Source organism: Cervus canadensis, chromosome 1 (genome assembly GCF_019320065.1).
Source record: "Cervus canadensis isolate Bull #8, Minnesota chromosome 1, ASM1932006v1, whole genome shotgun sequence".
NCBI lineage: Eukaryota > Metazoa > Chordata > Mammalia > Artiodactyla > Cervidae > Cervus > Cervus canadensis.
In genome coordinates this window covers 87,780,576-87,806,613 of record NC_057386.1, presented here as the reverse complement: position 1 = coordinate 87,806,613, position 26,038 = coordinate 87,780,576, and the positions used below count along the sequence as shown (strand labels likewise).

At 40.5% G+C, this 26,038-nt stretch overlaps 1 protein-coding gene and 1 non-coding gene across 6 annotated transcripts in view; both read left to right on the top strand.

Moving 5' to 3' along the window:
* INTU (inturned planar cell polarity protein) overlaps window positions 1-26,038 on the top strand; it is a 95,148-nt gene that overhangs the window by 22,716 nt on the left and 46,394 nt on the right. For all 5 annotated transcript variants that reach the window (XM_043486752.1, XM_043486740.1, XM_043486746.1 and 2 more), the window contains 3 exons: window positions 5,374-5,912; window positions 16,213-16,298; window positions 25,620-25,823. In XM_043486752.1, the coding sequence (XP_043342687.1) occupies window positions 5,374-5,912; window positions 16,213-16,298; window positions 25,620-25,823 (829 nt within the window). The remainder of the gene's footprint in view (window positions 1-5,373; window positions 5,913-16,212; window positions 16,299-25,619; window positions 25,824-26,038) is intronic.
* Window positions 18,086-18,192, top strand: LOC122425163. The gene has a single exon (XR_006264728.1). It is a non-coding gene; the product is annotated as a U6 spliceosomal RNA (small nuclear RNA).

Below are 26,038 nucleotides of genomic sequence, written 5' to 3'. Positions count from 1 at the left end.
GTGAAAATCTTTTATACCCCATGTGTACGCGTCCAAACCCACTACCCCAATTCCCTTGAGACTTACATAAACAAAGGAAGGGTAAATGCAACTACAATAACCCCATCATTCACGTGTTATGTGTTCAAACAGTCAATAATCAATAAGCCCGCAGTTACATAACAAATAGTTAATAACTGATAAGCCTGTGCTTACATTCTGATAGCTAGTGTCCGGAGGCAGGGGTGATTAGTGTCTGTTCTTCAAGATTCCCCTGCCCAGAGGGGGGTCTTATCCTTCCATTGTCATTCCCACAGGCGCTAAGCACAGAGTTCAGAGTCCACTGGAGAGGTGGCCGCGCACGAACAGCACAGACAGGCCTGAGATGGAGTCCAGGCCCTATGAATTCCTTCTTCATTCCCCCCTCTTGATGCTCTTAGTTTCCATAACGAGCATCATTTATTGAGATATATTGTACCTTAGCCCTCCTGCTACCCACATGAGAGAATGCTATCAACCTCTGGGTTACAAAATTCACAAGGCATTGTAGGAAGCAGGGTCCACAAAGCAGTATGATCAAGATTACTATAACAACAGTTCATTAGACATGGCTTTCACTTGATTTTGCATATCCTCCAAGGCAGCAGATACATCTTCAGACAGGTCAGGGATGTACACACCATTCGCCAAAGTCCCTCCTTGGGCTGCTGTGAGTATGTCTAATGCCATCCTATTTTGAATTACTGCCTTCCTCATCTGAATCTGTTCTTCGTTCAAAGCTTGAATGGCTTTAGTACTGTCTAAGAGGGCCTGTTTAATGAAATTAGTTAAGGCCTCTACCTTAACCATGATATCCGTTGTCCCTACAGAGGGTATAAACAAGGCAGCAAGATAGTCATACCATTGGAACACAGATCGTGTCCATCTTGCATGCAGATAAGGCAGGTTTACTGGAGGCTGGTGTAGGCTAGGCTTAATTCTGCCATGGGCAAAAGCAAATCCTAATGTGCAACGCCGCACCCAGCCAACTGGTAACCATGGCCATAAGTTAAGCCCACAGAGCCACTGGGTCCCATTGGGGGCTACCCAGCGGATTCCAGGATTATATTTCCAGTCGGAACCGGGCCACTGAGCAGACTGATTGGGGTGATAGGTAACTTTCAAGATTTGTTTACTTTGTTCAGGGGACAAATAACAATTCTTTTGGGTCTAGGGGATGGTCTCCAAATCCAACTTTCTGTTCTTTTTGTTCCCAGCAAATAGTAGCAGGGGCAATCAACTGTCCTTTCTCAGGAGTCATCCAGAAATATTCATCCCAGACCTGGTAGTATTGCTCAAGGCACCGGGAGGCCTGTCCCCCTTTTGTAAGGGAGCCCTTTTCCTCTTTAATTCTCATATATGAGGTATAAGCCTTTGTTATCTCCGTAAGGCTGGTGTTCATGTTAAATGTAACCCTATGTCCCTGGCCCATTGATGGCTTCTTCTAACACCAGAGGGCAAAGAAAGGTTATGGTTGGTGAGAGAGAGGAAAGTTCCTTTCTGTTGTTAAAGTCCCCATAATGGAGTGACGATACCCACCAGGGGAGTCTGTCTATTACTGACAGGGGCATAGCCCCACGTACCCAAGTTCAGAATTGCATTGGTGAGGCCGAGCAGCAGGAGTCGTTTACCCAGCTCCATCCTGTAGAGGGCTCGTCTGGGACCTAGTTTTCTTCTTCCTCCTCAGAATGATCTTGGTTTCCCGTGGGTCGGTGGGGTCCTTCTGGGTGGTCCACTCGGCGTCCTCCGGGTCAGTGTGGTATGTCTTCTTTGCTCTGGTGTGATGGATCAAGGGACAATACCTGCAACTTTGACTGCAGTAGGGGTAGTTAGAATAACATAAGGGCCCTTTCACCAAAGGGCTAGCAAATCATGTTTCCAATCTTTGACCCATACTTGGTCACCAAGTGTAAACTCATGAATCTGTTCCCCAAGGGGGAACGGCACCCTTTCTTGTACAAACTTAGTTACCCGATTTATTACCTTACCCAGTTCCATCTGCTGTGAAATCCTATCCCCCCTTACCTGAGGCAAATTTGTTGACACCTGTTTTCTTATGGGAGAAGGCCTCCCATACACAATTTCGTGTAGAGAATAGCCTTGGGACTGTGGGGTCATCCTGAGTCTGAGCAGAGCCATTGGGAGCAAGTCCACTCAGGAGCAGTCAGTCTCTCTGATCCACTTGGAGAGTCTCTTTACGTGTCCGGTTGGTTCATTCCACCATCTCAGAACTCTGGGCCTCCTCTTTGTAGATCTGTGCCTTCTTCTTCGACACCCGGTAACCTGCTTCCATCAACAGCTGGAGCAGTGCATTTGTCCCTTTCCAGCATTTTTCCTTGGTCTCAAGGCAGCCAGCAGCAGGTCATCCCCCTATTGTAGGAGCTGACATCCATACTCTTCCGGATAGAATGAGTCCAGATCAGAAGCCAAGGCTTCCCCAAAGATGGCTGGGAAGTTTTTTTAAACCCTTGTGGGGGAGTCCAGATGAGCTGTTGTTTGGTGCTCCCCACTGGATCTTCCCACTCAAAGGCAAAGATGGGCTGTGACGCTGGGGCGAGCCATATGCAGAAGGCATCCTTGAGATCTAGGCAAGTGTAAACTTTAGTCCTCGGTGGGAGGAGGCTAAGTAAGGTATAGGTTTGGAACAGTGGGGTGTAAAGTCACAGTAGCCTGGTTGACTAGCCTGAGATCTTGTACAGGCCTACAGTCCTGTCCTCCTTCCCTTTTGACTGGCAGGATTGGCGTATTCCAAGCCGACTGGCACTCTACTAGAATGCCTGTTTGTTTCAATCTATTGATGTGGGGCAATATGCCGGTTCAGGCTCCATCCATAGCGGGTACCAGCACCCTCTAACCGGGATGGTGCCTGGCTTGAGTTCCATTATCACTGGGGCGTGATGTTTAGCCAGCCTGGGGGGAGGAGGGGTTGTCTTCCACCCAGACCTCAGGGAATAATTGAGTTAGCTCCCTCATGCTCTTCTGGCCCACCCGGTTCTGCCTTCAGAGGCTCATGCAACCTCCACTCATCTTGGGTTGGTATTGAGAGAGAGGGCAAATAAGTCATAGAGTCCGTCCAGAAGGTGGGCCTCTCCTCAGGGGAGAAAGTCACTTCTGCTCCTAGTTTGGAGAGCAAGTCTCCTCCCAACAGGGGTACTGGGCACTCAGGAATGTAGAGGAATTCATGAATCACTTGGTGCCCTCCCCCCATCTGACATTTTCTGGGCTGGCAAAACGATTTAGTCATCTCTTCTCCGGATACCCCAGTTACAGCGGTAGTCTTTGTGGACAGAGGTGCCACAGGTTTTGTTACTACCAACAGTTCTGCTCCTGTATCCACCATGAAGTCAATGTTTTGGTCCCCCACTTTTACGGTTACCATGGGCTCTCAGGGACCTGATATCTCTGAGCCCTGGCAGCCCTAGTTAATTTCCAGGTCAGCAAGCCCCACAACTGCGGGAGCTTCCTCTTCCTTCCTTGCCTTAGGGCATTCATTCTTCCAGTGGCCAAAAGCTCGGCGCCAGGCACACTGGTTTGGCTGTAACGGGCCCAGGGCCTCCCTTGGGACCGGCTGAAGGACTGTCCTGTCCCTGGGGCAGATGAGGTTTTCCGGAGGGCCCGAGATAGACTTTCCCAGAGCAGCAGCTTGCACTGCAAGTCTCTTGTCTGTTCTCTTTCATTCCCTCCGGTGTCAGTATTCACCGGGAGAGGCGGGTATAGCTTGGGCAGTTCGGTTGGAGCCGGATCCTGGAAGTGTTGGCCAGAGGCTTCTGTCACCGGGATCGGAGCCTGCCCAAATGGCGGCTCTACGAGCTCCGGGAAAGCTGGCGGAGGAGCAGTGGCTGTTGCAGAAACTTCACCTGGCCCTGGATCGGGCATTAAGGCGGCCTCCGGTCCTGGTGAAGCACTGGGAGGCAGGCGTGTCATTATCCAGCATGGGGGAGGGGTCAGGTCATCCCCGTCCAAATCCTGTAGAATTTCCTTTTTTATCATCAGTCAATTTTTGTGCCATTAATATTTTTCCCTTTCCCTTCTGGATACAGAACCTTGTCCAAGTAGGAGGGTCTCAAGCTAAACCTAGCCGTGAGTCAATAGATGGATATTGATCCAGGTGTCCTGGCTCTCCTGTGTTTAAGTTCACAGTGTTCTCTGGTGGCCATCCTGCTCCCATAGGGGTCCATTCGACCTCACAGAGTATGTGGAGGCAGTTAGGCTTCATCTTCACCCCATAGTCTCCTCCTAATCCCTTCTTTAAATTTTTAATCATGCACTCCAATACAGTTGCCTTAGATTCACTTTCCCCCATCTTGCTTACCTTCTCGGACCTTCTTCTACTTTTCCTTTTCGTTCTGTCTACGAAGTTCTCAGTACCTATGTACTTCTGATATTTCCACTCAGTGACACTTAAATTGCCATTCTGCCTCCTTCCTAATTGGGGCGAGAAGAGCCTTACCTGCCAGACCCCAGAGGGAGAAGTGGGATCGGCGTGTCTTTACCTGCCAGTCAGCATAGCTGAACCAGAACATCACATGGTCCAAGACTGTTTCTCCCTTAAAGTCCATTCTGCCTTGGTGGGCTTGATCAGAAACACAGATGGGTTAAATATCCCATGTCCCAGGCCATCTCTGGAAAAGCCAATTCATACTCACTTCTGTATCCCCCTCCTTCTAGCCTAACAATTCCGAGGGGGTCAGGAATTTCACAGCAGACAGGACACCTCCTGGGGGAGGGCAGAATACGAGCATACAAGGACCAGTTTCCTATTCTAAAAATCCCCTGGCGATCGCTTGGTAATAATATTCCCCGAGACGGCGTGGAAACACCTCCTAAATGACCTTCACAAATTTCCTTCCTAAACCCTAGCACGCTTGTTGACCTGTGTACCAAGCAATCGCCGCCTGCCTATTCCAGGCTCCTGTGGGTCCCCCCTCCTTCTGGTCCCTCCCAGGGGGGTGATCAGGCCCCCTCTTCCACCCTGCTGGGTGGGCTCCTCCTCACCTGAGCGCTCAGTTCCCCTGCTGCCGTCCACTACCTGCTGACGTGAAAGGTCCGGGCGTTGAGAGGCAGAATCCTTCCAGAGGGGCGAGGCGCCTTCCCCCCTCTAGGAGATTCAAGCCACAAAGCCTCGGGGTGGCCTCAAATGAGACCTGTCTCCTCAAAGTGAGGAGTTTCCTGGCCCATGCACCAAATGTTATAGCCACGCTTTCCGGGAAACAGACTCACTCAGAAGGACAATGCAGATAGTGGAGTGCAGTTTATTACGCCGGCGGGCCCAAGGCAGAGTCTCCTCTTAGCCAAGGACCGTAACTGTTTTTTCTATGTTGCGCTGCGATTCAGACTCTTTTCTCTTTTCCATAGTGACCTTGAGCCTGAATGGCTGGACAGTGTGCAGAAGAATGGAGAGCTGTTTTATTTGGAGCTGAGTGAGGATGAGGAGGAAAGCCTCCTTCCTGAGACACCTACTGTGAACCATGTCAGATTCAGTGAAAATGAGATCATTATCGAAGAAGATGATTACAGAGAAGGAAAAAAGTATGAACCCAAACTCAAGCGGTTTACCAAGATTTTAAAAAGTAAAAAACTTTTACCCAAGCGCTATAATAAAAAACATAGTTACGCCAGTGGGCCAGTATCCATTCTAAAGCATCAGTCCAATCAGAAAACGGGAGTTGTTGTCCAGCAGCAGCACAAAGATGTGACTATCTACGTAAACCCCAAAAAGCTAACCGTCACCAAAGCCAAAGAGCAGCTCAAGCTTCTGGAAGTACTTGTTGGGATTATCCATCAGACCAAGTGGAGCTGGAGAAGAACTGGAAAACAGGGCGGTGGAGAGAGGCTTGTGGTCCATGGCCTGCTACCAGGAGGATCTGCAATGAAGAGTGGTCAGGTTTTAATTGGTAAGTCCTGCTGGTGAGCATCAGTCCTTGTTTGCAGGGTTAACGGTTGATGATGCCTTGTGAAGAAAGCGATTGAAACAAAATTATACTGAGTCTCAACTAATTAAAGATTGCTCAATGATATTTGGGACAATAGTGAAATTGTAAGGATGGTGTACTGCAATGCACGGTGTTCTTTAGACAAGCACTTTAGTGCACTGAATATGCATGCATGCTTTGTTTGGCCAGGGAACAACTTAACTAATTTTTGAGTTTTTATAAATTTTATTTCTCTTTGGTTTTATTTGCTGACAAGAAAAAGAAAGTTGACAGTACAGTGATAATTTAGGTTTGAATGACCTATATCCAACAACATGATACAGAAGTATGTAATTTAAGAATAAAAATACTTTAAAATTGTATGTTTGCACTTAAGCACACTGAGTTTCTTGGAGTGGTTTTTAAATGATTTCCTTTGGCACATTTAGCAACAGCGGTGTTACAAATAAATTTCCTTTTAAGGGCATTTGTCATAAAATATCCTACCGATTTTGAAGGGAAAATAGTAAACCTGTGAGTTATTCTGAATATGTGTTAAGATGAGCATTTTGTGTTGCTGATGCATTTTAAACAGCTGGATATATTTGAGTTAGTAGCAACTTTATTACTTAAAGATAAATTAGTTAAAGATGTTGTTAATGAAACTTACAGGTATTAACAGTTCTCAAAGCTGATGGTCTTAAGCTGACTCAGTCCCGAGAGATTTTGATAAAGGAATTTTTTTAGATTCTTTAGAAACTATTTAGAATATTTTAAAAATATCTTTTAAAGTCCAACTTTTGTTTGTTCATTGATGCAACAGATAATTTTTTGAGCATCTGCTAAATGCCAGGAATACAAAGGTTACACTAATGATTCAGTTACTCCTCTTAAGTACCTCATACTGTTGTGAAGGGCTTCCCTTGTGGCTCAGCTAGTAAAGAATCTGCCTGCAATTCAGGAGACCCCGGTTCGATTCCTGGGTTGGGAAGATCCCCTGGCAAAGGGATAGGCTACCCCCTCCAATTTTCTGGCCTGGAGAATTCCATAGACTGTATAGTCCATGGGATTGCAAAGAGTCAGACACAACTGAGTGACTTTCACTTAACTGTTGTGGAAGAGGTGGGTCAAAAATAAGCAGACGGTTTCCTGCAATGTGATAAATGCCATGACGGGGGTTTGCAAGGGGGAATCTTGTAGGAAGGGCATCTGTGCAAAGTGTGTCTTCTAACCGGTTGCAACAAGATCTCCACGTTCTCTCCTTAAAATGTAATTTTGACACTCCTTCCAAGGAGAGTTATGGTCTGAGTGGGTGTCTCTGCCCTGCCTCCCTGGCCTTGAACCTGGGTCGGCCTGCGCCTGCAGCTTAATTGGTACTGTGTGACTTAAGAAGTGGGATCATAAAAAGATGCTGCTGCTTGCCTGTCGCTGTTCTGGGAGGACGCCCAGGCGGCATGAAGAGGCCTTGAGTAGTGGTATTCTGACCGATGGCCCCAGCCGAGGCCCCGGCTACCCTTCCCAACGGCCACCAGGTGTAAGTGAAGAGTCTGTCCGGGGAGCTCCAGCGCCAGCCACTGTCTGGCTGCAGCTACATGAGAAGCCCTAGTGAGAACCTCAGCTGAACCCCATCAACCCCAGTACCGGGAGAGAGAATAAATGGTGGTTGGTGTCTGTTTCTTTTTTTTTTTTTTAATTGAGATATAATTGACATATTAGTTTCAGGTATACAGCATAATGATTTTATATTTGTATATACTCTGAAACGATCACCACAATAAGTCTAGGAAGCATCCATCTCCACACAGAGTTACAAATGATCATTGTTATTTGAAGCTAGTGAGTTTCTAGGTGATCACTTAGGCAGTAACAGGCAACTGAAACAGGAGCTAGTGCATACTTACATTCTCTGAAGTCCTCACCTTCCTTCTGTGTAAAGTTACAGGATTGGGCCAAAATATCTCTAGGGTTTTTTCTTTTAGTTCTGTGAAAGGAGGCCAGTATCCCTGCTTATGAAATCCTGCCTGATTGTTGCAGGATTGCAACCATAATCGTAGGATCCCACATGGTGGAAAACCCCAGCTCATGCCCTCTCTTTATATTCACCTGGGGCCTTTGCTGGGAATACCCATTTGGACTGAATTTTAGACAAATCTCTAAAATTCTTTGTACCCATTTCTCTTGAAACCTAACAGAGAGGTGGCTATGACCAGTGAGCCTCCTGCTCCTTATTTCCTTTCCCCTGATAATCATTCCAGTCTGCTGACCCTCCTAGGAATGCCAGTTACCTCTGGGTGTGATCTTTGCACCGTCTGTATGGGAGGAGACAGAATCAACCAGAGAGAGGAAGACTGCCAGGGTGGTCCTACTGTTTATTGTTAAAATAATTTAAAGGTACCCGAGATGCTAGTAGTCTACTTTTTTAACCTGAGTGAGGTAGCATGTATTGTACTACAGTTTATGCATTTTTCCTGCATGTGTATTAAATAGCAATAAAAAGTTAGAAAAGTTAGACAAACGATTTCAGTTTTGTAACAGGGAAGATTATAACTTACAAATAAGTAGAAAAGGAAATTTGTTGAAATAAAATGATTATTTCATCTTTGGCACAGGGCAAAATGCTTGACTCATCATAAGCCCTCAAAAACATGTACTGAATGAATAAACTATGTAAAAAGAATACATGCAGCGAAAACAATTAGACATTAATATAAATACAGCAAAATGCTGTAGTGTTGGATTAGTGTGGGGGCTTTATGGGTGGTGGTTGTCTGCTTTTTCAAGTTTTGAATTTTATGATTAAAGACTATGTTTTTAAAATTACATAATTTGGGAATAAAGAATGGGTGATTTTTTTCAGCATTTATTTTTTAAAATTCTCTGAGCAGTCATAGGTATTAAGCTTGTGAATAATGAATATTACCTCATAACCTGACTTACACCAGAGATATAAATCACTGTTAGGAAAGAGCCTTCGTCCTTGAATGCTTCATTGGGCAGATGCCCTCATTTATCAAGGTCAGAAGTCCTGTTCCAAGTTGGGTGTGTGTTCACACCCATCTCCAAGAATGGACAATTTTAATGTCATGGTGAGTTTGCTAAATGCAAAGCACCTTGCTAAATTGCGCAAGGTGCTTCTGTGGTGGTAATTTCTCACTTGTTTGTTTCACGGTGACCTTGCACACTGCAGTCACCCCACAGGCAGGAGGATCATGAGAGCTTTGTCCTGCTCAACGCAGCTTGCTCCAGGTGACTCTTGCCCTTGTCTCATTGGAGAGTGACCACTGTTGACTAAAGTCCCTTGAGCAGCACAGTGAGACGGGCGACTCTTCTTTCTTTTCACGACAGCGGAAATCTGTTCTATTCTCATTCTTCCTTGCTGGTTTCTTGGGGGCTTTCTACCTTTCTTGGTGCCATTTTTCTGTTCAGGCTGCCAAGGGCTTGCATGTTTATTTTTATATTTCTGTTAAAGTTGGACAGCTGATAGCTCCTGAACTACCTGTAGCTAGTCCCCGTTCGGTCAAGAGCAAATAGAAGTTCTCTTATCTATATCCTAGAAACACTGTCATCTGTGTGTTATTTTTTTTCTTCAAGATTATTATTCAACTGATTTAAAATTAGGTGTTCTTTTAAGGATTGGGAAGGATAGGGTTAGAGAAAGTACACATTAGTATTCTAGACTTTGCATACCCTGAAGACTATTTCTGATGAAGAATAAACAAAGTTTTTGTTTCAAGTTCTTTTTGTATCAACTTCTGAAAAGCTCCCCTGTGGTCACTAAATAGATATGTTTTATATAACACTTGTGCTGTTTCGCTTTTAAATAAAAAAAAAAATTTGGAAGTGCTTTTGGATTTACTTTAAAAAATCATTTAAATTGAGGTGTTACTCCATGACATGCCCAAATCTTAAATGAATACTCAGTGAATTTTAACATATGTATATACTTTTGTAACTACAACCCAGGTGGGTCCCCAGATGCTTCATGGTGCATCCTCCTTATTAGTACACCCACCAAAGATAATCTTCTAAAAGTCAGAAGTTTTCTAGCAACAGTTGATTTCACCTCTTCTTGAACTTCATGTATATGGAAGTATATGGTGTGTATTCTCTTGTTTCTGTTTTCTTTAGTTTATAGTCTATGAGACATGTGGATGTTGTCACTATGTAGTAATCCATTGTATGAATACATACTATTTATTTTTCCATTCCACTGTTGACAGACATTTTGGGTGTTTGCAGCTAAAATATCTGAAGCTCTCTTTTGAAAAGATAGCTTTGGGTTTTATGAACATGTAATGTGTGGTTTTATTCTCTAATATTTGGTAGACTGTTATTTGGCATACATTTTTGTCTTCTCCCATTATAGTTGTAACATTTTGATATTTTGTTTTCCTATATTTACAATCCCCAAGTAAGATTACTTTATTTAATTTATTTATTTTTGACTGTGCCGTGTGGCTTGTGGGATCCTAGTTCCCCGACCAGGGATCAAACCCAGGTCCCCTGCAGTGGAAGCACAGAGTCCCAACCACTGGACCGCCAGGGAAATCCCCATTTCTATATGCTTAATGGAAATAACTCTACTTACTTGTCTGTCTTCTCTCACATAATTTATCCTCCATATTTTTACCCATGGTACTTGATTCACTAGTAAAGACACTGAAGCAGTGAGTTCATTGGAAAGACAGAATTTTTGAGAGACTTTAGGCCATTGTAGAGAGAGTCTGGTGTAGTTACTTCCTTCTGTGGGTGAGCACCAGAGGTGTCATGTTCCTTATCCAAGAGCAGCCAGCCAGCGAGTCAGTGATAAAGCTGGAATCCGTGGGTTGTGAATTCTGTTCACAGAGCTCTTTCACTTAACCATGTTGCTCACTTGAGTGGGTGGGGAAAGTGCCAAAAGATTTCTCTTTGAAACAAAAAAGAAATGATTTAATCCTTTCAAAAATGTAATTGGGAAATAAGCTACCACAATGTACTGTTTAATCCAGTTAATCCATTTTGAAACATTTGTTCTAAAGTCATCTAAGACACACCTGCAAGCCATCACCAGCAGATCAAATCAGGTCTACCAGCCTAAAATCTCCTGAAATTCTGTCTTTCCAATGAACTCACCACCCATTTTGGTGCAGTCTGCAAACTGAGAATGGTTTTAACCTTTTTCAGTGGTTAGAAAACAAATCAAAAGAGTGATATTTTATGACATATGAAAATTTTATGAAATGCAGACATCAGTGTTCATAAATAAAATTTTATTGGAACACAGCTACATTCGTTTATTGCTGCTTTAAAGCTACAATGTCAAAGTTGAGGAGTTGCAACAAAGACCATATGGTCTGCAGAGCGTAATGTATTTACTGATGTGAGCCTTTACAGAAAAAGTCTGCTGACCCCTGATGTAAAAAGAGGAAAAACTATGTGCCTGAAAACATTTGTTGAAACATTTTTTAGTTAGAATAAAAAATAAAAAAACATGAAAATGTCAAGCCAACAGTATGGTTATTTAAATTATAATTTAATAATTATAAATGATTTGTTATTTGACTATTAAAGTTATAATTCTAAAAACTATATAACCAGCATAAAAATTCTTATTACTTGAGAAATCTAAAAGGAAAAAATAATTCCTAATGACTCCTTTGTGTGAGCAGAGGTAAAGACTAAAAATAATTTTCAAAATTAATCATGGCTATAGGTGGCTCAGATGGTAAAGAATCCATCTTCCAATGCAGGAGACCTGAGTTTGATCCATGGGTTGGGAAGATCCCTTGGAAAACGGAATGGCCACCCACTCCAGTACTCTTGCCTGGAAAATCCCATGGATAGAGGAGCTTGGTGGGCTACAGTCCACGGGGTCGCAAAGAGTTGGACATGACTGAATGACTGAACAACGACAAATAGTGCCATAAATAATTTAAAGTCATCAGTGGTTTTTCCAACATTTCTGTAGTATTATTTTCTATTTTAATGAGAAATTAAAACCTTACAATAGTTTCTTATCCATCATCTTCTGAGAATATGGTATTTTACTTAATATTTTGTATAGTATTAGTAGTTACAATATATGTGCTACCATTATTCAGGGAACTCTAGGATGGTAGGTTGGGAGGGACCTTGATTTTCTTTAGTTTAGTGCTTAAGTATTATAGTTGAGGGATTGATATTGAAGTTAAAAAATACAGTAATTTTTATTCTCTCAAAACTTAAGATTTTGTCAGTAAATGCATGAACTTTAATGAATAAAATGGCAGTGTGTAACTGCTTAAAAAAACCAGATGCTTTCCCCTCTTAAGTCAAATTCAGCTTAATTTAAACGAACAATTTAAATTCACAATCTGATCCCACTGCACTGTCTCATACGTATTTCCCAGTCCTCCTGTACATTAAATACTCACTTCTAACAGTACTGAATTATTCTTTCCCCAGTGACCTCCAAATGTACCTTGTATATCCATCTGTTCTTTAGCATTCATGGTCTCTGACTCTCATTTGATGCTTAGTCAAGGTTGCTTTGTATTGTTCAGTGGGTATATTAATTTCCTATTGCTACTGTGACAAATTACCAGACTCGGTGGTTCAAAACAGCACAAGTTTATCATCTTACAATTCTGGAAATCACAAGTCTAAAATGTGTCTTCCTACACTACAATCAATGCATGTGTCCACAAGGGCTGCATTCAGTCTAGAGTCTCCAAGGGAGAACTCCTTTCCTTGGCAAGGATTCCTAGCCTTGTGGTCCCTAACTCCACCTTCAAAGCCCGCAGTGTAGCATCTTGAGGTCTTTCTCTGACTGATTTTCCTGCCTCATTCCTTTAAAGATCCTTTGATTACATGGGACTCACTTGATTAATCTCCCAATCTCATGTTTCTTAATTACATCTGAAAAGTCTCTTTAGCTATGTAAAGTAACACATCCACAGATTTTAGAGATGAGCATGTAGACGTCTTTGGAGGACTATTCTGCCTACCACAGTGTGTGTTTTTTATTTTTTTTATATGAGTATTTTTTTTTTTGCTGTAGTAATAATATATGCTTATTGTAGACCATTTATAAAATGTAATAAAACAAAGCAAAGAAAACGTCCAGTCACCCAAAGACAGCATTTTGGTGTGTGTCCTTTCTTTTTCATACATTTATGTGTAATAATTTTGTTCAAAAGTGATTTCTTAAATTGTGTATTCATTTTGCATATAGTGTTAGTGGAACTGTAAACTAACTTTTGCATCTCTATTTCCATAGTCCCTGATGCCTAATGTAGTTAGTATGCTTCAGTACACATTTGTCATTTGATATAAGTAGATGCTGAGAAATTGATGGGTGTTCTGAAATAATGACTTAAGCATTATGATAAACTAACCTTCTCTCTTTAGGTTTTATTTGATTCTTGAATGTATCTCTTAATAAACTTGGTAGATTTTCCCTCTTATTTCTACCCATCAATAATCCTCAGACTACTGCTTATTTAACAGTTCAAACCAATTCATGCATTTCATTTCCTTTCAGCCTTTGAGATGGGACCATGCATACTAATGACTCCCATGCACTTGTTGAGAAAGAACTTTCCAGGGGCACAGGCTGCCCACTGCAGTGATGTGATGTCCAGGAAGCCTGCCATCTCTGAGTCACCTCACAGGAGGTGCTCAGAGAAACACAAGGAAAACAAATATCTGGGAAATGAAAAGGAGATATCTCTCTTTATAGAAAGAGACATTTTTCTACTAAACATTTTAAAATATTATGTACATACTACAGTTGTTCTAGAATTAATTTTCATGTCTTTTGTGATGATTCATGTCTCTGGTTTTTAGAGGTTTGCTGGACATGGTGCTTTCAGACAATACTTCCTACAACTACAGAACTGTATTCATTAGGGTTTGGAGGGGGAAAAAAAAGGAGTCATTTATGATATTATCAGGTGGTTTTAGTTTAAAGGAACAAGTATTAAATCGTTTCACTATTTAAGTGTCCTGAGGACAGAATAATCTACAACTCATGGTTGGTATCATCCAGAAGTGGTTTTGTTTTACATCAGTATTCCTGTATTGTGTTCATCTTCCTTCATCTTCCCCCTCACTCCCTCCCTCCTCCTCTCTTTTTCTTTCATTATTTTCTTTCTTTCTCTCTTCTCCCTTTCTCCTTCCCTTCCTTTCTTCCTTTTAAAAATCACTACAGCTATAAATAATGTTATATAGTACACTTATTTAGTCTTTTGTTTATAAATAATTAGGGGAATATGTTGCTTTTTTATTTTTCCAAGTTGAACTAAAGTTGGAAGTTTAGTTTGCAAGTTCTTTCTTTTCTTCCAGTATGACTGAGATATAATTGACATAAAGCACTGTAGAAGATTAAGGTGTACAACATAATAAATTGACTTTCATAATAAAATGATTACCATAATAGGTGGTAATGTTTAGTGAGTATGCATCATTTCACATAGGTACAAAGTTAAAGAAGTAGAAAAAAAAATTTTTGTGTGATGAAAACTCTTAGGATTTACTTTCTAAACACCTTTGTTATGTAACATACCAGAGCATTAATTACACTTATCATGTTGTACATTACATTCCTAATACTTATTTATCTTATAACTGGAAATTTGTACCTTTTGACCAACTTCATCCAATTTTCCCCTTCCTGGCTTCCCTGCCTCTGGTAACCACAAATGCATTTTCTTTTTCTATGAGTTTGTTTATTTGTTTTGTACGTGTAAATGACCTACAGCACTGTGTTGGTTCCTATTATATAGCATAGTGGTTCAATATTTCTATACATCTTAAAATTCTTAACTTTTAAGAAAAGTTACGAGGTTGCTCAAAGTGCTGTAATAGTGAACCATCATGTCAGACTTGGTGGCCAAACCCAATGCCGTCCTCAACTGAACAGCATTTCTTGAGCATCTCAACCTAGTGTAGGTCATTGGAGGCTCTCACAGGGCTGGCCTGAGAAACTCCTGCTCACTCTGCACTCTGCCGCTTTCGCACATGATGGCATATCAAGGAAACCAAGGAACGAAGGCGAGAGAGGAGGGGGAGGAACAGCAGTGGGTAAAGTAATGGCAGTTTCACCTGTTCCCCAACCCTCATTCTCAAAGGTCATCATGAAGAGGACCAGGTGATACCTACACACAGCAGGGCTGCTTTAAAGGAACGGAACTCTGAGTTTAGGGAACATACGTCTTTTATAAAGAACAATCATTAATAATAAGACACTGAGGGAGAAATTATCCTTATTGTTCTGTACTTTTGCTCTGGAGGGAGACACTATTTCATCCAAAACTGTTCCTTGTACAATCTTGAAAAGATAATTCAGAACAAAGACTTTCAGTTCCTCGGCTTGTAAGATACAGAAAAGCAGGAGAGGCCAATATAGAGTTGTCTAACAATACTGTTTTATCTATATGCCTGTTTATTTTCTGTCTTCTCCAAAGAATATTAAGTTCCATGTGTATAGAGATTTTTTGTTCATTCTGTATCTGCAGTGCCTAGAACAGTGCCTGGCATACAGCAGGTGCTCAATAAGTGTTTGTTGGATGAATTAATGAATGGTTGTAATTGTTTAATCTATGTCCTATCGATAAGAATGATGAGAAAAAATAACCTTGTTATGTGTATTTCTATTACTGCAGTTCACTGGTGTTTAAATATCACCTTCATGTTGTGAGAGTAAATTTCCATTTTAACACTGATCTTTATTTTATTAAAACCATTTGATTTGATAATATACACATTTAAAGGAAAGCCATGGAAAAGGATATTTTAACTGAAACATGCTATAGATTTTATTGTGGTTGAGGGCTTTTGAAACAAAATGCTGTGTGTAGACAAAGATCAGTAATAACAGTGAATACCCAGCATTTTGAGTTATGATGTGCCACGTGGATTTAATTAAAATTTCAGCTGAATTTTTTTACTGTGGGTCTAAGTGTTTAGATTCAATTTTGTTAAGTGTAATACTTGGTTAATGCTACAACTTTTCCATTTGTTCCTTTGGTTGATATAATTCTCCCAATTGTAGAAAAAAATAAGAATATTCTTCTCTTTAAACATTCATAGGTTATATTTAGTTATGCTGCAGTGTTGGGCTGCACTATAGTTTAAGAGTGGGGTGGCAGATTAGCTCTGCCACTGACGAGTTTTATAATCTTGAGCAAATCCCTGAATGTCTGCACTACATTTTGTACTGCACTTGGAAGGTCAGATTAGATACTTTATAATGTTCCAATTCCAGATCTTTTTCAGTTTTGCATACTCACACAACTGTCCTTTATTGTGTTCGTGTTTTCAGGTGATGTCCTCGTTGCTGTGAACGATGTGGAGGTGACCACTGAGAACATAGAAAGAGTTCTGTCTTGTATTCCTGGACCTATGCAGGTGAACATTCTTTTTATGTGTTTTGTGATGAAATAAGTGTATCTTGTGCTATTTTCTTTTTATAAAATTCTGAAACGAGTCATGTATAATGGGTGAGTTAAACACTAGAATACTTAAAAATTTTTAGCTCTCAACATTTTTAGCTTTTGGAGATAGTTCTAAAAGGAAAGATAAATATCTGTAAGAACAATACTAAAAACATACATAATAACTAACTTGCCATTGTAAGTACCATACATATTGATGAAAATCCAGTTTCTGGAGAAGTCATTTTAAACAGTCATGGAATTTTCTGTTCTCTCACTTATTAAAATCATAATTTCTATAAAGTTTTTAAATGTGGCTTTATTTTAAACACTATACTGTTTTTTTTATTTTCATGTTATCTAGTTTAGCCTTACTCCTGAGCTTTTGTTTAGCCACATAATGAATTATTTTTCATTCCTTGTAAAAATAAATTTCTTCCACAATAAGTTATTTTGATACTCTAAGCATTGACATTTTGTATTATAGATGACATTTTTAGGTCATTAGATGTATTTTGAAAATGCCGTACCTCCTATTCAAGAATGTTCTACTCTTGTTAGCATGGGGAATTGGCTTTCTCTCTTTCGAGGGGTAGGGAGGATGATATGCTTTAGAAAGGTTAGAGGCTCCATCAGGCAGTGAAAGAAGGAAGCAGTTTTTAGATTGATGGGAATGAAGAACAGAATGCCTGATAAATCAGAATCATACCTGCATCTGATTGAGGTTCTGAGATAACAAGACCCATTACAAAGTTTCTTGTTTTCTCAGAAGTAAAATTTTGTTGTATTCACTTCCTTCTCAAAATACACACACACGCATGCGCACACATACTTTGAACATACACATATACACACGCACACAGATGCTCTGTAAATTAAGCTGTCTTTGGAAGTGCAAAATGAAAGTGCTAGAATAGCTATGATAGCTAGTGACCAGCCAGGCCCTAGGAGTGGTTAGACAGATGATGCTGTTTGAAATAAAAAAAAAAATCAGGCAGACACCAGGCATGGAGAAGGAAATAGCAACCCACTCCAGTATTCTTGCCTGGAGAATCCCATGGACAGAGGAGCCTGGAGGGCTGCAGTCCCCAGGGTCACAAAGAGTCGGACACGACTAAGTGACTAAACACACCAGACATAGTGCTGAAGCAGAGTGTGCTGGTTTCCCCTTTAGTTGCGAGGTGAGGAGAGGAACAAGGGTGGGCCAGGGTACTAGAGCACCTCCTGGGCTCAGACAGGAGCTACTTACCAGTCAGTAACAAAAAAATCACAGTATCTTAAAGGCCGAAACGGCGTCGTCCAAGTAAACTGGCTGCACACGAGCCCCGGATGAGGGCTCCCCCTTTCCTGCCTGTGTCACTTGCAGGTGTCCCGACAGTACTGCCAGAGTTCAGCCACATCTGTTCTGCCTTCAGAAAAGAATTATGTTTCCAGTGGAGTCACATTATTCTGACATTTAATTAATATACAACATTTGCAAATTTGGCGATGCACAGTTGGCAGAAAAAGGAAGACAAAGAAATAATGGTTTAAAAATTTTGGACCAATTTCACCCACCATTTCCATGTCCTTGTTAAGCATGAAATAGGAGTTGTATATCTGCTGCCTGCCCAATTTGCCATTACAACTGCGTTAAATATGGTTCTGTGTTTAAATATATATATACACACACGCACACTGTGTATATATATTTATATATTTTTTACAACATTATTCTTAAGTGCCAACTCTTATATCTTGTGCCAAAATGAGGAAACAGCAGTCCTCGCTTCAACTGCACATATACTAAAATTGGAACGATTCAGAGAAGATTAGTACGGCCCCCGCACAAGGATGACACGCAAGTTCATGAAGCGTTCCTTATTTTTTTGAATATCCAGTATGGTCAATAAATAAATAAAAATTAAAAAACAAAATGAAGAAATAGCAAAGATGGAAGAAATACTGTTGTGGGTCAGAATGATCATATTGAGAGAGTACGTTGAACTCCAGCACAGCCTTGCCTTCCTATTGTAATTTCAAGGGGATTTTGCCCGTATACAGCCTGAGAATTGGGAAGGGAACTAGAGTTTGTAGGGTGCCAGGAAGTATGTTGGTGCTTTGCTAATAGCATTCCCTTTGATAATTTCATTTGTTCCCCATAATAATCTGTATTAATCTGATAATCTGTATTCCTGTTTATACATGAGAGAAAAAGACTCTAGAAGAGAATTAATGATTTGTCCAAGATTACAGAATTAATAACCCAAAGAACTGGAGCCAAAACTGACGCCACAATGTGATGCTCCGATTGCACACACAGCCTGGGTGCATCTTTATGTCTGTATCCCCTTGTTCTCGCCACAACTAACTGCAGTGGACTTGTCTCAGAAGAAGCTGTTCTACCTAGTTTGTACCTGTGGCATTTAAAATGGTGATTCAAGCAGTAAGAGAAGAGGAATGCTGGTTTATAAAGAATAGCTTGAAAAGTGAAAAGTGAAAGTGAAAGTTACTGTCATGTACAACTCTTTGTGATGCCATGGATAGTCCATGGAATTCTCCAGGCCAGAATACTGGAGTGGGTAGCCTTTCCCTTCTCCAGGGAATCTCCAGCTCCTCAGTCCTTCTCCAGGGATTCTTCAGGCAAAAATACTGGAATGGGTTGCTGTCCTCCTTCAGGGTATCTTCCCAACCCAGGGATTGAACCCAGGTCTCCCACATCGCAGGTGGATTCTTTACCAGCTGAGCCACCAGGGAAGCCCAAAGAATACCTTAGGAGACTTTATTTTAATTTTGGAAATAACCAACAGTAGCATATTGAGCTTATACTCAGGGTATAAAAATAGCCTGAAGGGCTTCTCATCATCCAGCAGAAGAGGCCCCGGGTGAGAATGTAATGTGGCAGAAAGGTCACTGAGGAGAAGGAGGGCAGATCTCTATTTTAAACCTCGCTCTGAGCAATTTTCGAAAGTCTTCTGGGTTTCACTTTCCTCATCTATAATCAGAGGGCATTTGTGAGAATAAATCTCTGAGCCCTCTTCCAACTCTACAGTTCTGTATTTGAATTTTAAATAAGTTCTGCTTTAAATAGATCCAGAATACCAGCGTGAAGTCCAGCAGCAAAGCCTGGAGCACTAGGTGAAGCACAGAGAGACCAAATCATTTCTTTTAAAGCTAGGTTTTAACATTCTGCAAAATAGCTACCTTAGATTCTTCAAAAATGGTAATATCATGAAAGAAAAAAAGGCTAGAGAATTGTTTTAGATTAAGACAGACTAAGCTAACATACAACCAAATGCAGCAACCCTTCCTTTACTGGTCCTCTAATGCAATTAGGAATAGCTTTATTGGGACATTTGGGGAAATTTGAATATGATCTTTGTTAGAGAAAAGTGTTGTATGTCATATCCCTAAATGTCATAATTATATTTGGTTGTGTAGCCTTAGGAGAGATACGTACTAAGGTACTTAGCAGTGAAGTATTAAAGTAGCTGCAAATAATTCTCAAGTAGTTACAGCAAAATTATTTTTTTAAATAGACAGAAGGTGAGGATTTAAGAAGAGGTGGGTAAGACAAGGGGGAAAAGAGGGAGGAAACAAGTGTGGCAGAATGTGTTTTAAAATTGCTGAAACTGAGTGAGGGGAATGTATGGGTGATCATCGTACACTTCTTGCAACTTTCTATAGGTTTACATTTTTTAAAATAAAAAAATGGTTCAGAAATTCAAAATGACAAGAACGAAGGTGACAGTACTCTTCTAGTGATTGATTTTTGTGATCTTGATCTGTTGCCACATCTCTGTACACTCATTCATTCAACCAGCAGGTAGAACACCATCCCCCCGCCCTCTGGCTTCATCAGGGAATTTGGGTCCAGACATTGCAATTGACCAGGACTGATTGCGTTAAGTACCAGGCCGTTGCTGGTTTTCCTGAAACTTTGGAGGAATCCAACCCCTTTTCTGGGAGACCAGCCTGCAGAACATTACTTCTTAGGCTTATGAGAGGAGAAGAGTCTTCTTTAAAGAGATGATACTTGAGTAGAATATTTCGACTTTTATTATTTCCTTGTTACACAAAAGTGGTGCTCACATATACTGTGGAAAGATTAGGAAGTAGACAGACACATTTTTTAAAAAGTATTTGTAAATCTTTTTTATCCTCAGAACCCAGAAGTAACTAGTTAATGTCAGTATTTTAAAGAAGATGACTGATGTGATCAGACTTGCGTTTAGGAATATATCCCTCTGGATGGGACTGGAGATTGGGAAACCAGGTGATTAGCTTTATGATAGTCCAAAGAGAGGGAGTTATGGTCTGGGCAAAGGCCTTGGCTGTGGATATGGAGGAGAAGAAGTAGATGAGAGGTAAAGTATGTGGGAAGTAAAGAGGACAATACATTCTGCAGGAGACAACAGAGTCCATGGTGCCTTCCAGGTTTTGCCTTGAGTAGTCCCGTGATACTGTCCAAAAGAGGAGGATCAAAGAGAATTTGCTGAGCCAAGTGGGCTCAATTCCTTCAGACTGTTGACTAAAGACTGTTCAGAGCATCTGCCAGACATGGGAGAAAGGATCAGACACGTGGAGAGCAGCGAAGATGTTGTGAGAGAGACATGCAGACGTTGAGGCAGAAGTGAGGCTGTCGTCTGGCTGTGTGGTTCCACGTGTGGAGAGGCTGGCTTGGCAGCTAATGGGGAAGGAGCGTTGGCTGGTTTGTTTGGCAGAGGCCAAAGCAACGTGGCTTGTTACATGATGTGGATTGGAGAGGATAATTAAAGCAGCAAGGTCTTAGAAGTGGTGAGTTATAGAGTGCATGTCCTTGGACCTGAGAATAAGGTACAGCATCCCCTGAAGGTATCGGGGGTGGAGGGAAGGGAGGAGGAAAAAAAGGATCGGTAAATTGCACAAATAAGAAAACCTTTTGAGGGAGACAGGAGATGATGAAACTTGTCACAGTTTAATGTCCATGGAGGAATAACAGAATACCCTTCCTTTAAGAAGCTTCACATAAACTCAACAGAAAAAAACCCTTTTTATGAGAAGTTTCATATAAACTCAAGACAAAACTTTTCTGTAAGAAGGTTGATATAAACTATCTTATATTAGATGTTACTCAATAAAAGTTTTTTTCCTATAAAACATATGATATCCTTAATATTTACATATATCAACCCCTTTTAAAAAATAGCACTTAACTTTTAATTTGGTTATCTGTCTTACCCTTTTATGGTTTTATCAAAGCAACCAGATTCCCTGACATTTATAGCTACTTAGCATGTAAGCTTTTCAAAATGTCTTGCTAACATGTAATTATCTTTGCATTATGGAGCCAACTTTACTTACATCAGAAGAATAGTGGCTAAAATAGTCCCTTAAAGAATGTTAACGGATGGTTCTGTGGTGTGTGTGTTGTTTGAGTTTTTGTCATAGTGAGGGGAAAACTTGTTTTCAAGTCTGTCATTCTTTACCGAGCATAGCATACCAGTCTTAAATTTTAGGTTGCTGTAGCTGTCTAAAGTAGAATTCGTACATTTTTATAAATCTACCAGCTAATTTCCTTTTGTCATACCCTATCTTTTGACCTCTCCACCCACGAGAATCTGAGCTGGAGAAGATGCCCCTCCTGTTCACAAGTGCATTTCTTTCTCTGAGCACCTCTCACAGAGAGGTGCTCCATCAGACCCAGCCTGCTTCTTGTGACGCCTGCTCCCTGAGGTTGTCCCTCATCCCCTGCTTGCTACAGTCAGATTTCTCACCCTCCATTTCACTCATATGACCAGCTCCACCCCAGAGCCCAGTGCTGGGGACAGTCTTCACAATTACCCTCTCTCAGGGTACAAAGTCTGCACTAGAGATTTCCCCAAATTCTAAAGATTTCTCACATTTCCAAGGAACGCCACTGAAGACTACCATATACTTTCTTTTGGAAATTCCTAAATCCTTATTCTCAGATAAAAGAACACCCTAAGTACCAAGCCATTTTTGCTTCATCAGGTCATCATTCAAGGATTTAATATATTTATGCTTCTGCGTGCTCAGTTGCTCAGTCAGTCATGTCTGACTCTTTGCAAGCCCATGGATTGTAGCCCTCCAGATTCCTAAGTCCATTGAATTATGGAAGAATTATGGCAAGAATACTGGAGTGGGTTTCCATTTTCATCTCCAATATTTATGCTTATTTTTATATTTTTATTTATGTATACATATATTGAGCATTACACACTAGAACAGATGCCACCCTCAGAACATAGTCTATCAGGCCATATATTGGTTACATATTGCTTGTTTGGATCAGAACCTCACACCAAATATTCTTTTTCACATTTTTCTAAGATCATTTCTGAAACAGTGTATCTTAAGCTCTTCTTCACCTCATCCTTCTTATCCTTATATTAGTTTTTCAGATAAATCTTGAGTGTTCCCATATAGGATCACTAACTTTTTATATTTTTGTTTAGCTTACTTAATATTCCAACACCTCCCCCCCCCATCCAGTTATATTAGTGTTCTACTAGCCTTTTGGGGTTTTTTGGCCATACAGCATGCAGATCCTAATTCCCCAACCAGGGATTGAACCTGCACACCCCCTGCAGTGGAAGGGTGGAGTCTTAACCACTGGACCACCAGGGAAGTCCCAAGCCTTTTTAGATAGTGTTCTAATACCAAGGGCACATTTTTCAACATCAAGTTTATAGAAAACATTAAAGTTAGTAAGGGTTGATCTTTTCCATTTGGAATATTAAATGTTTTGTAAAGAAACATGAACATTTGGCCTCAGAAAAATTCCGTGAGGAACTTCTCCCTTCCTACTCTCTCGCCATGATTTGGTTCATCTTAACTCTGAATATATACATATTGATGAATTTAGACCTTATGTCCCTTTTCTACTTGTTAGTAAAATAAATCTGAAACGTATTTTAGAAAAGATGTTTATTTAACTAAATTCACTTTAGGTGTATGTGTGTTAGTCACTCAGTTGTGTCTGACTCTTTGAGACCCCATGGACTATAGCCTGCCAAGCTCCTCTGTCCATGGGACTTTCCAGGCAAGAATACTGGAGTGGATTTCCATTTCCTTCTCCAGGGGATCTTCCCAACCCAGAAATAAAACCCAGTTCTCCTGCATTGCAGGCAGATGCTTTACTGTCTGAACCATCTTAGGTAGACAAAGATAACTCAGCGCCCCTGAAATATTAGACAGCTACAGATAAGCAGAATTGAATGCAACCATAGTCACTCTTTGCCAACCAAAAAAGAAAGATATCTAGATAGTTTTTCTTTTGGAAAGTTTTACTCATCCGGGTAGATTTATTTCACAGTATAATACTAACAATAGATAGGCTGATGCGATTATGAATTTTTTAAATAATATGCTTAATATTTTTATGAAAATATATAAATATTTAGGACTCATTTTTTTAAAATGACAGTGATATATTAGTATTTATCATATATTTAAAGTTGGACTTGAATATAGTACCTTTTAATAAGTTATCAAAAATAGGGATTATTACTGTCTTGATAGTAATTTTTAAATGTTTCCTCTCAAAATGCAACTTACTGCATATTAACAATTTTTTTTTATATTAACAATTTTATCTGCTTTTAAATATTGACGAAATTTCCTTTTCCCCCCCAGTTTATTGAGGTTTGATTGACAAATAAAAATTGTATCTGTTTAGATTGTACAGTGTGATGAGTTAATATACATGTATCATCCAGACTTCTTTATTCTTGATCAAGCATGAATTTATTTTTTTAATTTTAAAATTTAATTTTAAAAAGTCATTGCACTTTTAATTTCTAAATTTAAAATTATATAGATTGTTATGATTAGAATGTCCTGACTTATCTGTATTCTGATAAGATTTTAAACATTAGGAATATTTTGTGCCTATGTAGCTTGTGATGATGTCCTTGCTACACAAAATTAACTATATTTAGTGACGACTTCTTTTAGTCAAGATACACACTGGTGCTTCTTCGAGATAAGCAAGTTATCTTTGGTCAGCTGGCATCTACACACATATCTCCTTTTTCAAGAAAAGGTAATTGAGAAATGGAAGCTACCTTTCAACAACTGGAAGATGGCCACATTCTGGACTCTTGCCAATCTTATTTGACATCAAGCCATGAAATTAAAACTATCTTGATAAGATAGATACTCTTCTTAGGGCCACAGTTCAAGATCCAACATGTTGATAAGTTTTTGTTCTTGTTAGCCTTTATTTTAAAGGACCACAAAGAATATCTAAGAGAAGAATATTTGAGTATCCCCATTTGAACAGAGAGCTAATTCTGGTTGCATGAGGTTGCTTTTAATCCTGAATCTCTTCCTGTTAATTTCCCCAGATGAGTCAGTGCTATTAGCATTTGTAATGCAGTGTTACTCTTTATTACACTATCAGCTCATACTGACTTTTGCTTTCCCATGGCATATCTTGTATTTGTTGTCAATACTTAGAATACAATGTGTGTGTGTTAGTCGCTCAGTCGTGTCCCACTCTTTGTGACCCCATGGACTGTAGCCCGCCAGGCTCCTCTGTCCATGGGATTCTCCAGGTAAGAACACTGGCGTGGTTTCCCATTTCCTCCTCCAGGGTATTTTCCCGACCCAGGGATCTAACCCACGTCTTTTATCCTCCTCCATTGGCAGGCAGATTTTCTACCGCTAGCACCAAACCTGGGAAGTCCCTGAAATACAATGACTAACTCTTGAGAGTCCCTCGGACTGCAAGGAGATCCAACCAGTCCATCCTAAAGGAGATCAGTCCTGGGTGTTCATTGGAAGGACTGATGCTGAAGCTGAAACTCCAATACTTTGGCCACCTCACGTGAAGAGTTGACTCGTTGGAAAAGACCCTGATGCTGGGAGGGATTGGGGGCAGGAGGAGAAGGGGACGACAGAGGATGAGATGGCTGGATGGTGTCACCGACTCGATGGGCATGAGTTTGAGTAAACTCTGGGAGTTGGTGATGGACAGGGAGGCCTGGCGTGCTGCAATTCATCGGGTCGCAGAGTCGGACACGACTGAGTGACTGAACTGAACTGAACTGAAGTTTAAATTAATGAACTTAGGTGCAGAGATCTATACATTCTTACTCAAGAAATGTTTGTAATAATACGTACCAGCCATTGTCCTAGGAGCTGCAGATACAAATATAAATAGAATACACAGTTCCTGCCATCAAGGAGCCCAGACTCTACAGTGATTTTTATGCATACTGGAGTGAATGTGCATGTACAGAGTCTTCTTTGTGAAAACCACCGCTGATTTTCCCTTGTTATAAAATCAATATATTTTAATTTTTTGAAGGTGAAACTGACATTCGAAAATGCATATGCTATGAAAAAGGAAACAACTCAACCAAGACAGAAAAAGGCACAGTCGAACACAAGTGATCTAGTCAAACTTCTGTGGGGAGAAGAGGTAGAAGGTATCCAGCAGAATATTCTAAACACTCCTCACATCGTTATGTACCTCACACTGCAGCTTGACTCGGACACATCAAAGGAAGAGGTGAGTGTCTTCTCAAAGTGCAAAGGAAAAAAGTAAGGACAAGGACTTCTTTGTAGACTTCCAAATGCATAGCAAGCTTTCTCAGCCACTCTGTCTTGTGTTTTTGGTATCTCTCTTCCACACAGCAGTCTTCCCATTGACAAGCTCAGTGAACCCATTTATAGAGATTACTAAAATATTTGAATTTGTTTCTCCCTATATTCTTTAAAAATGTC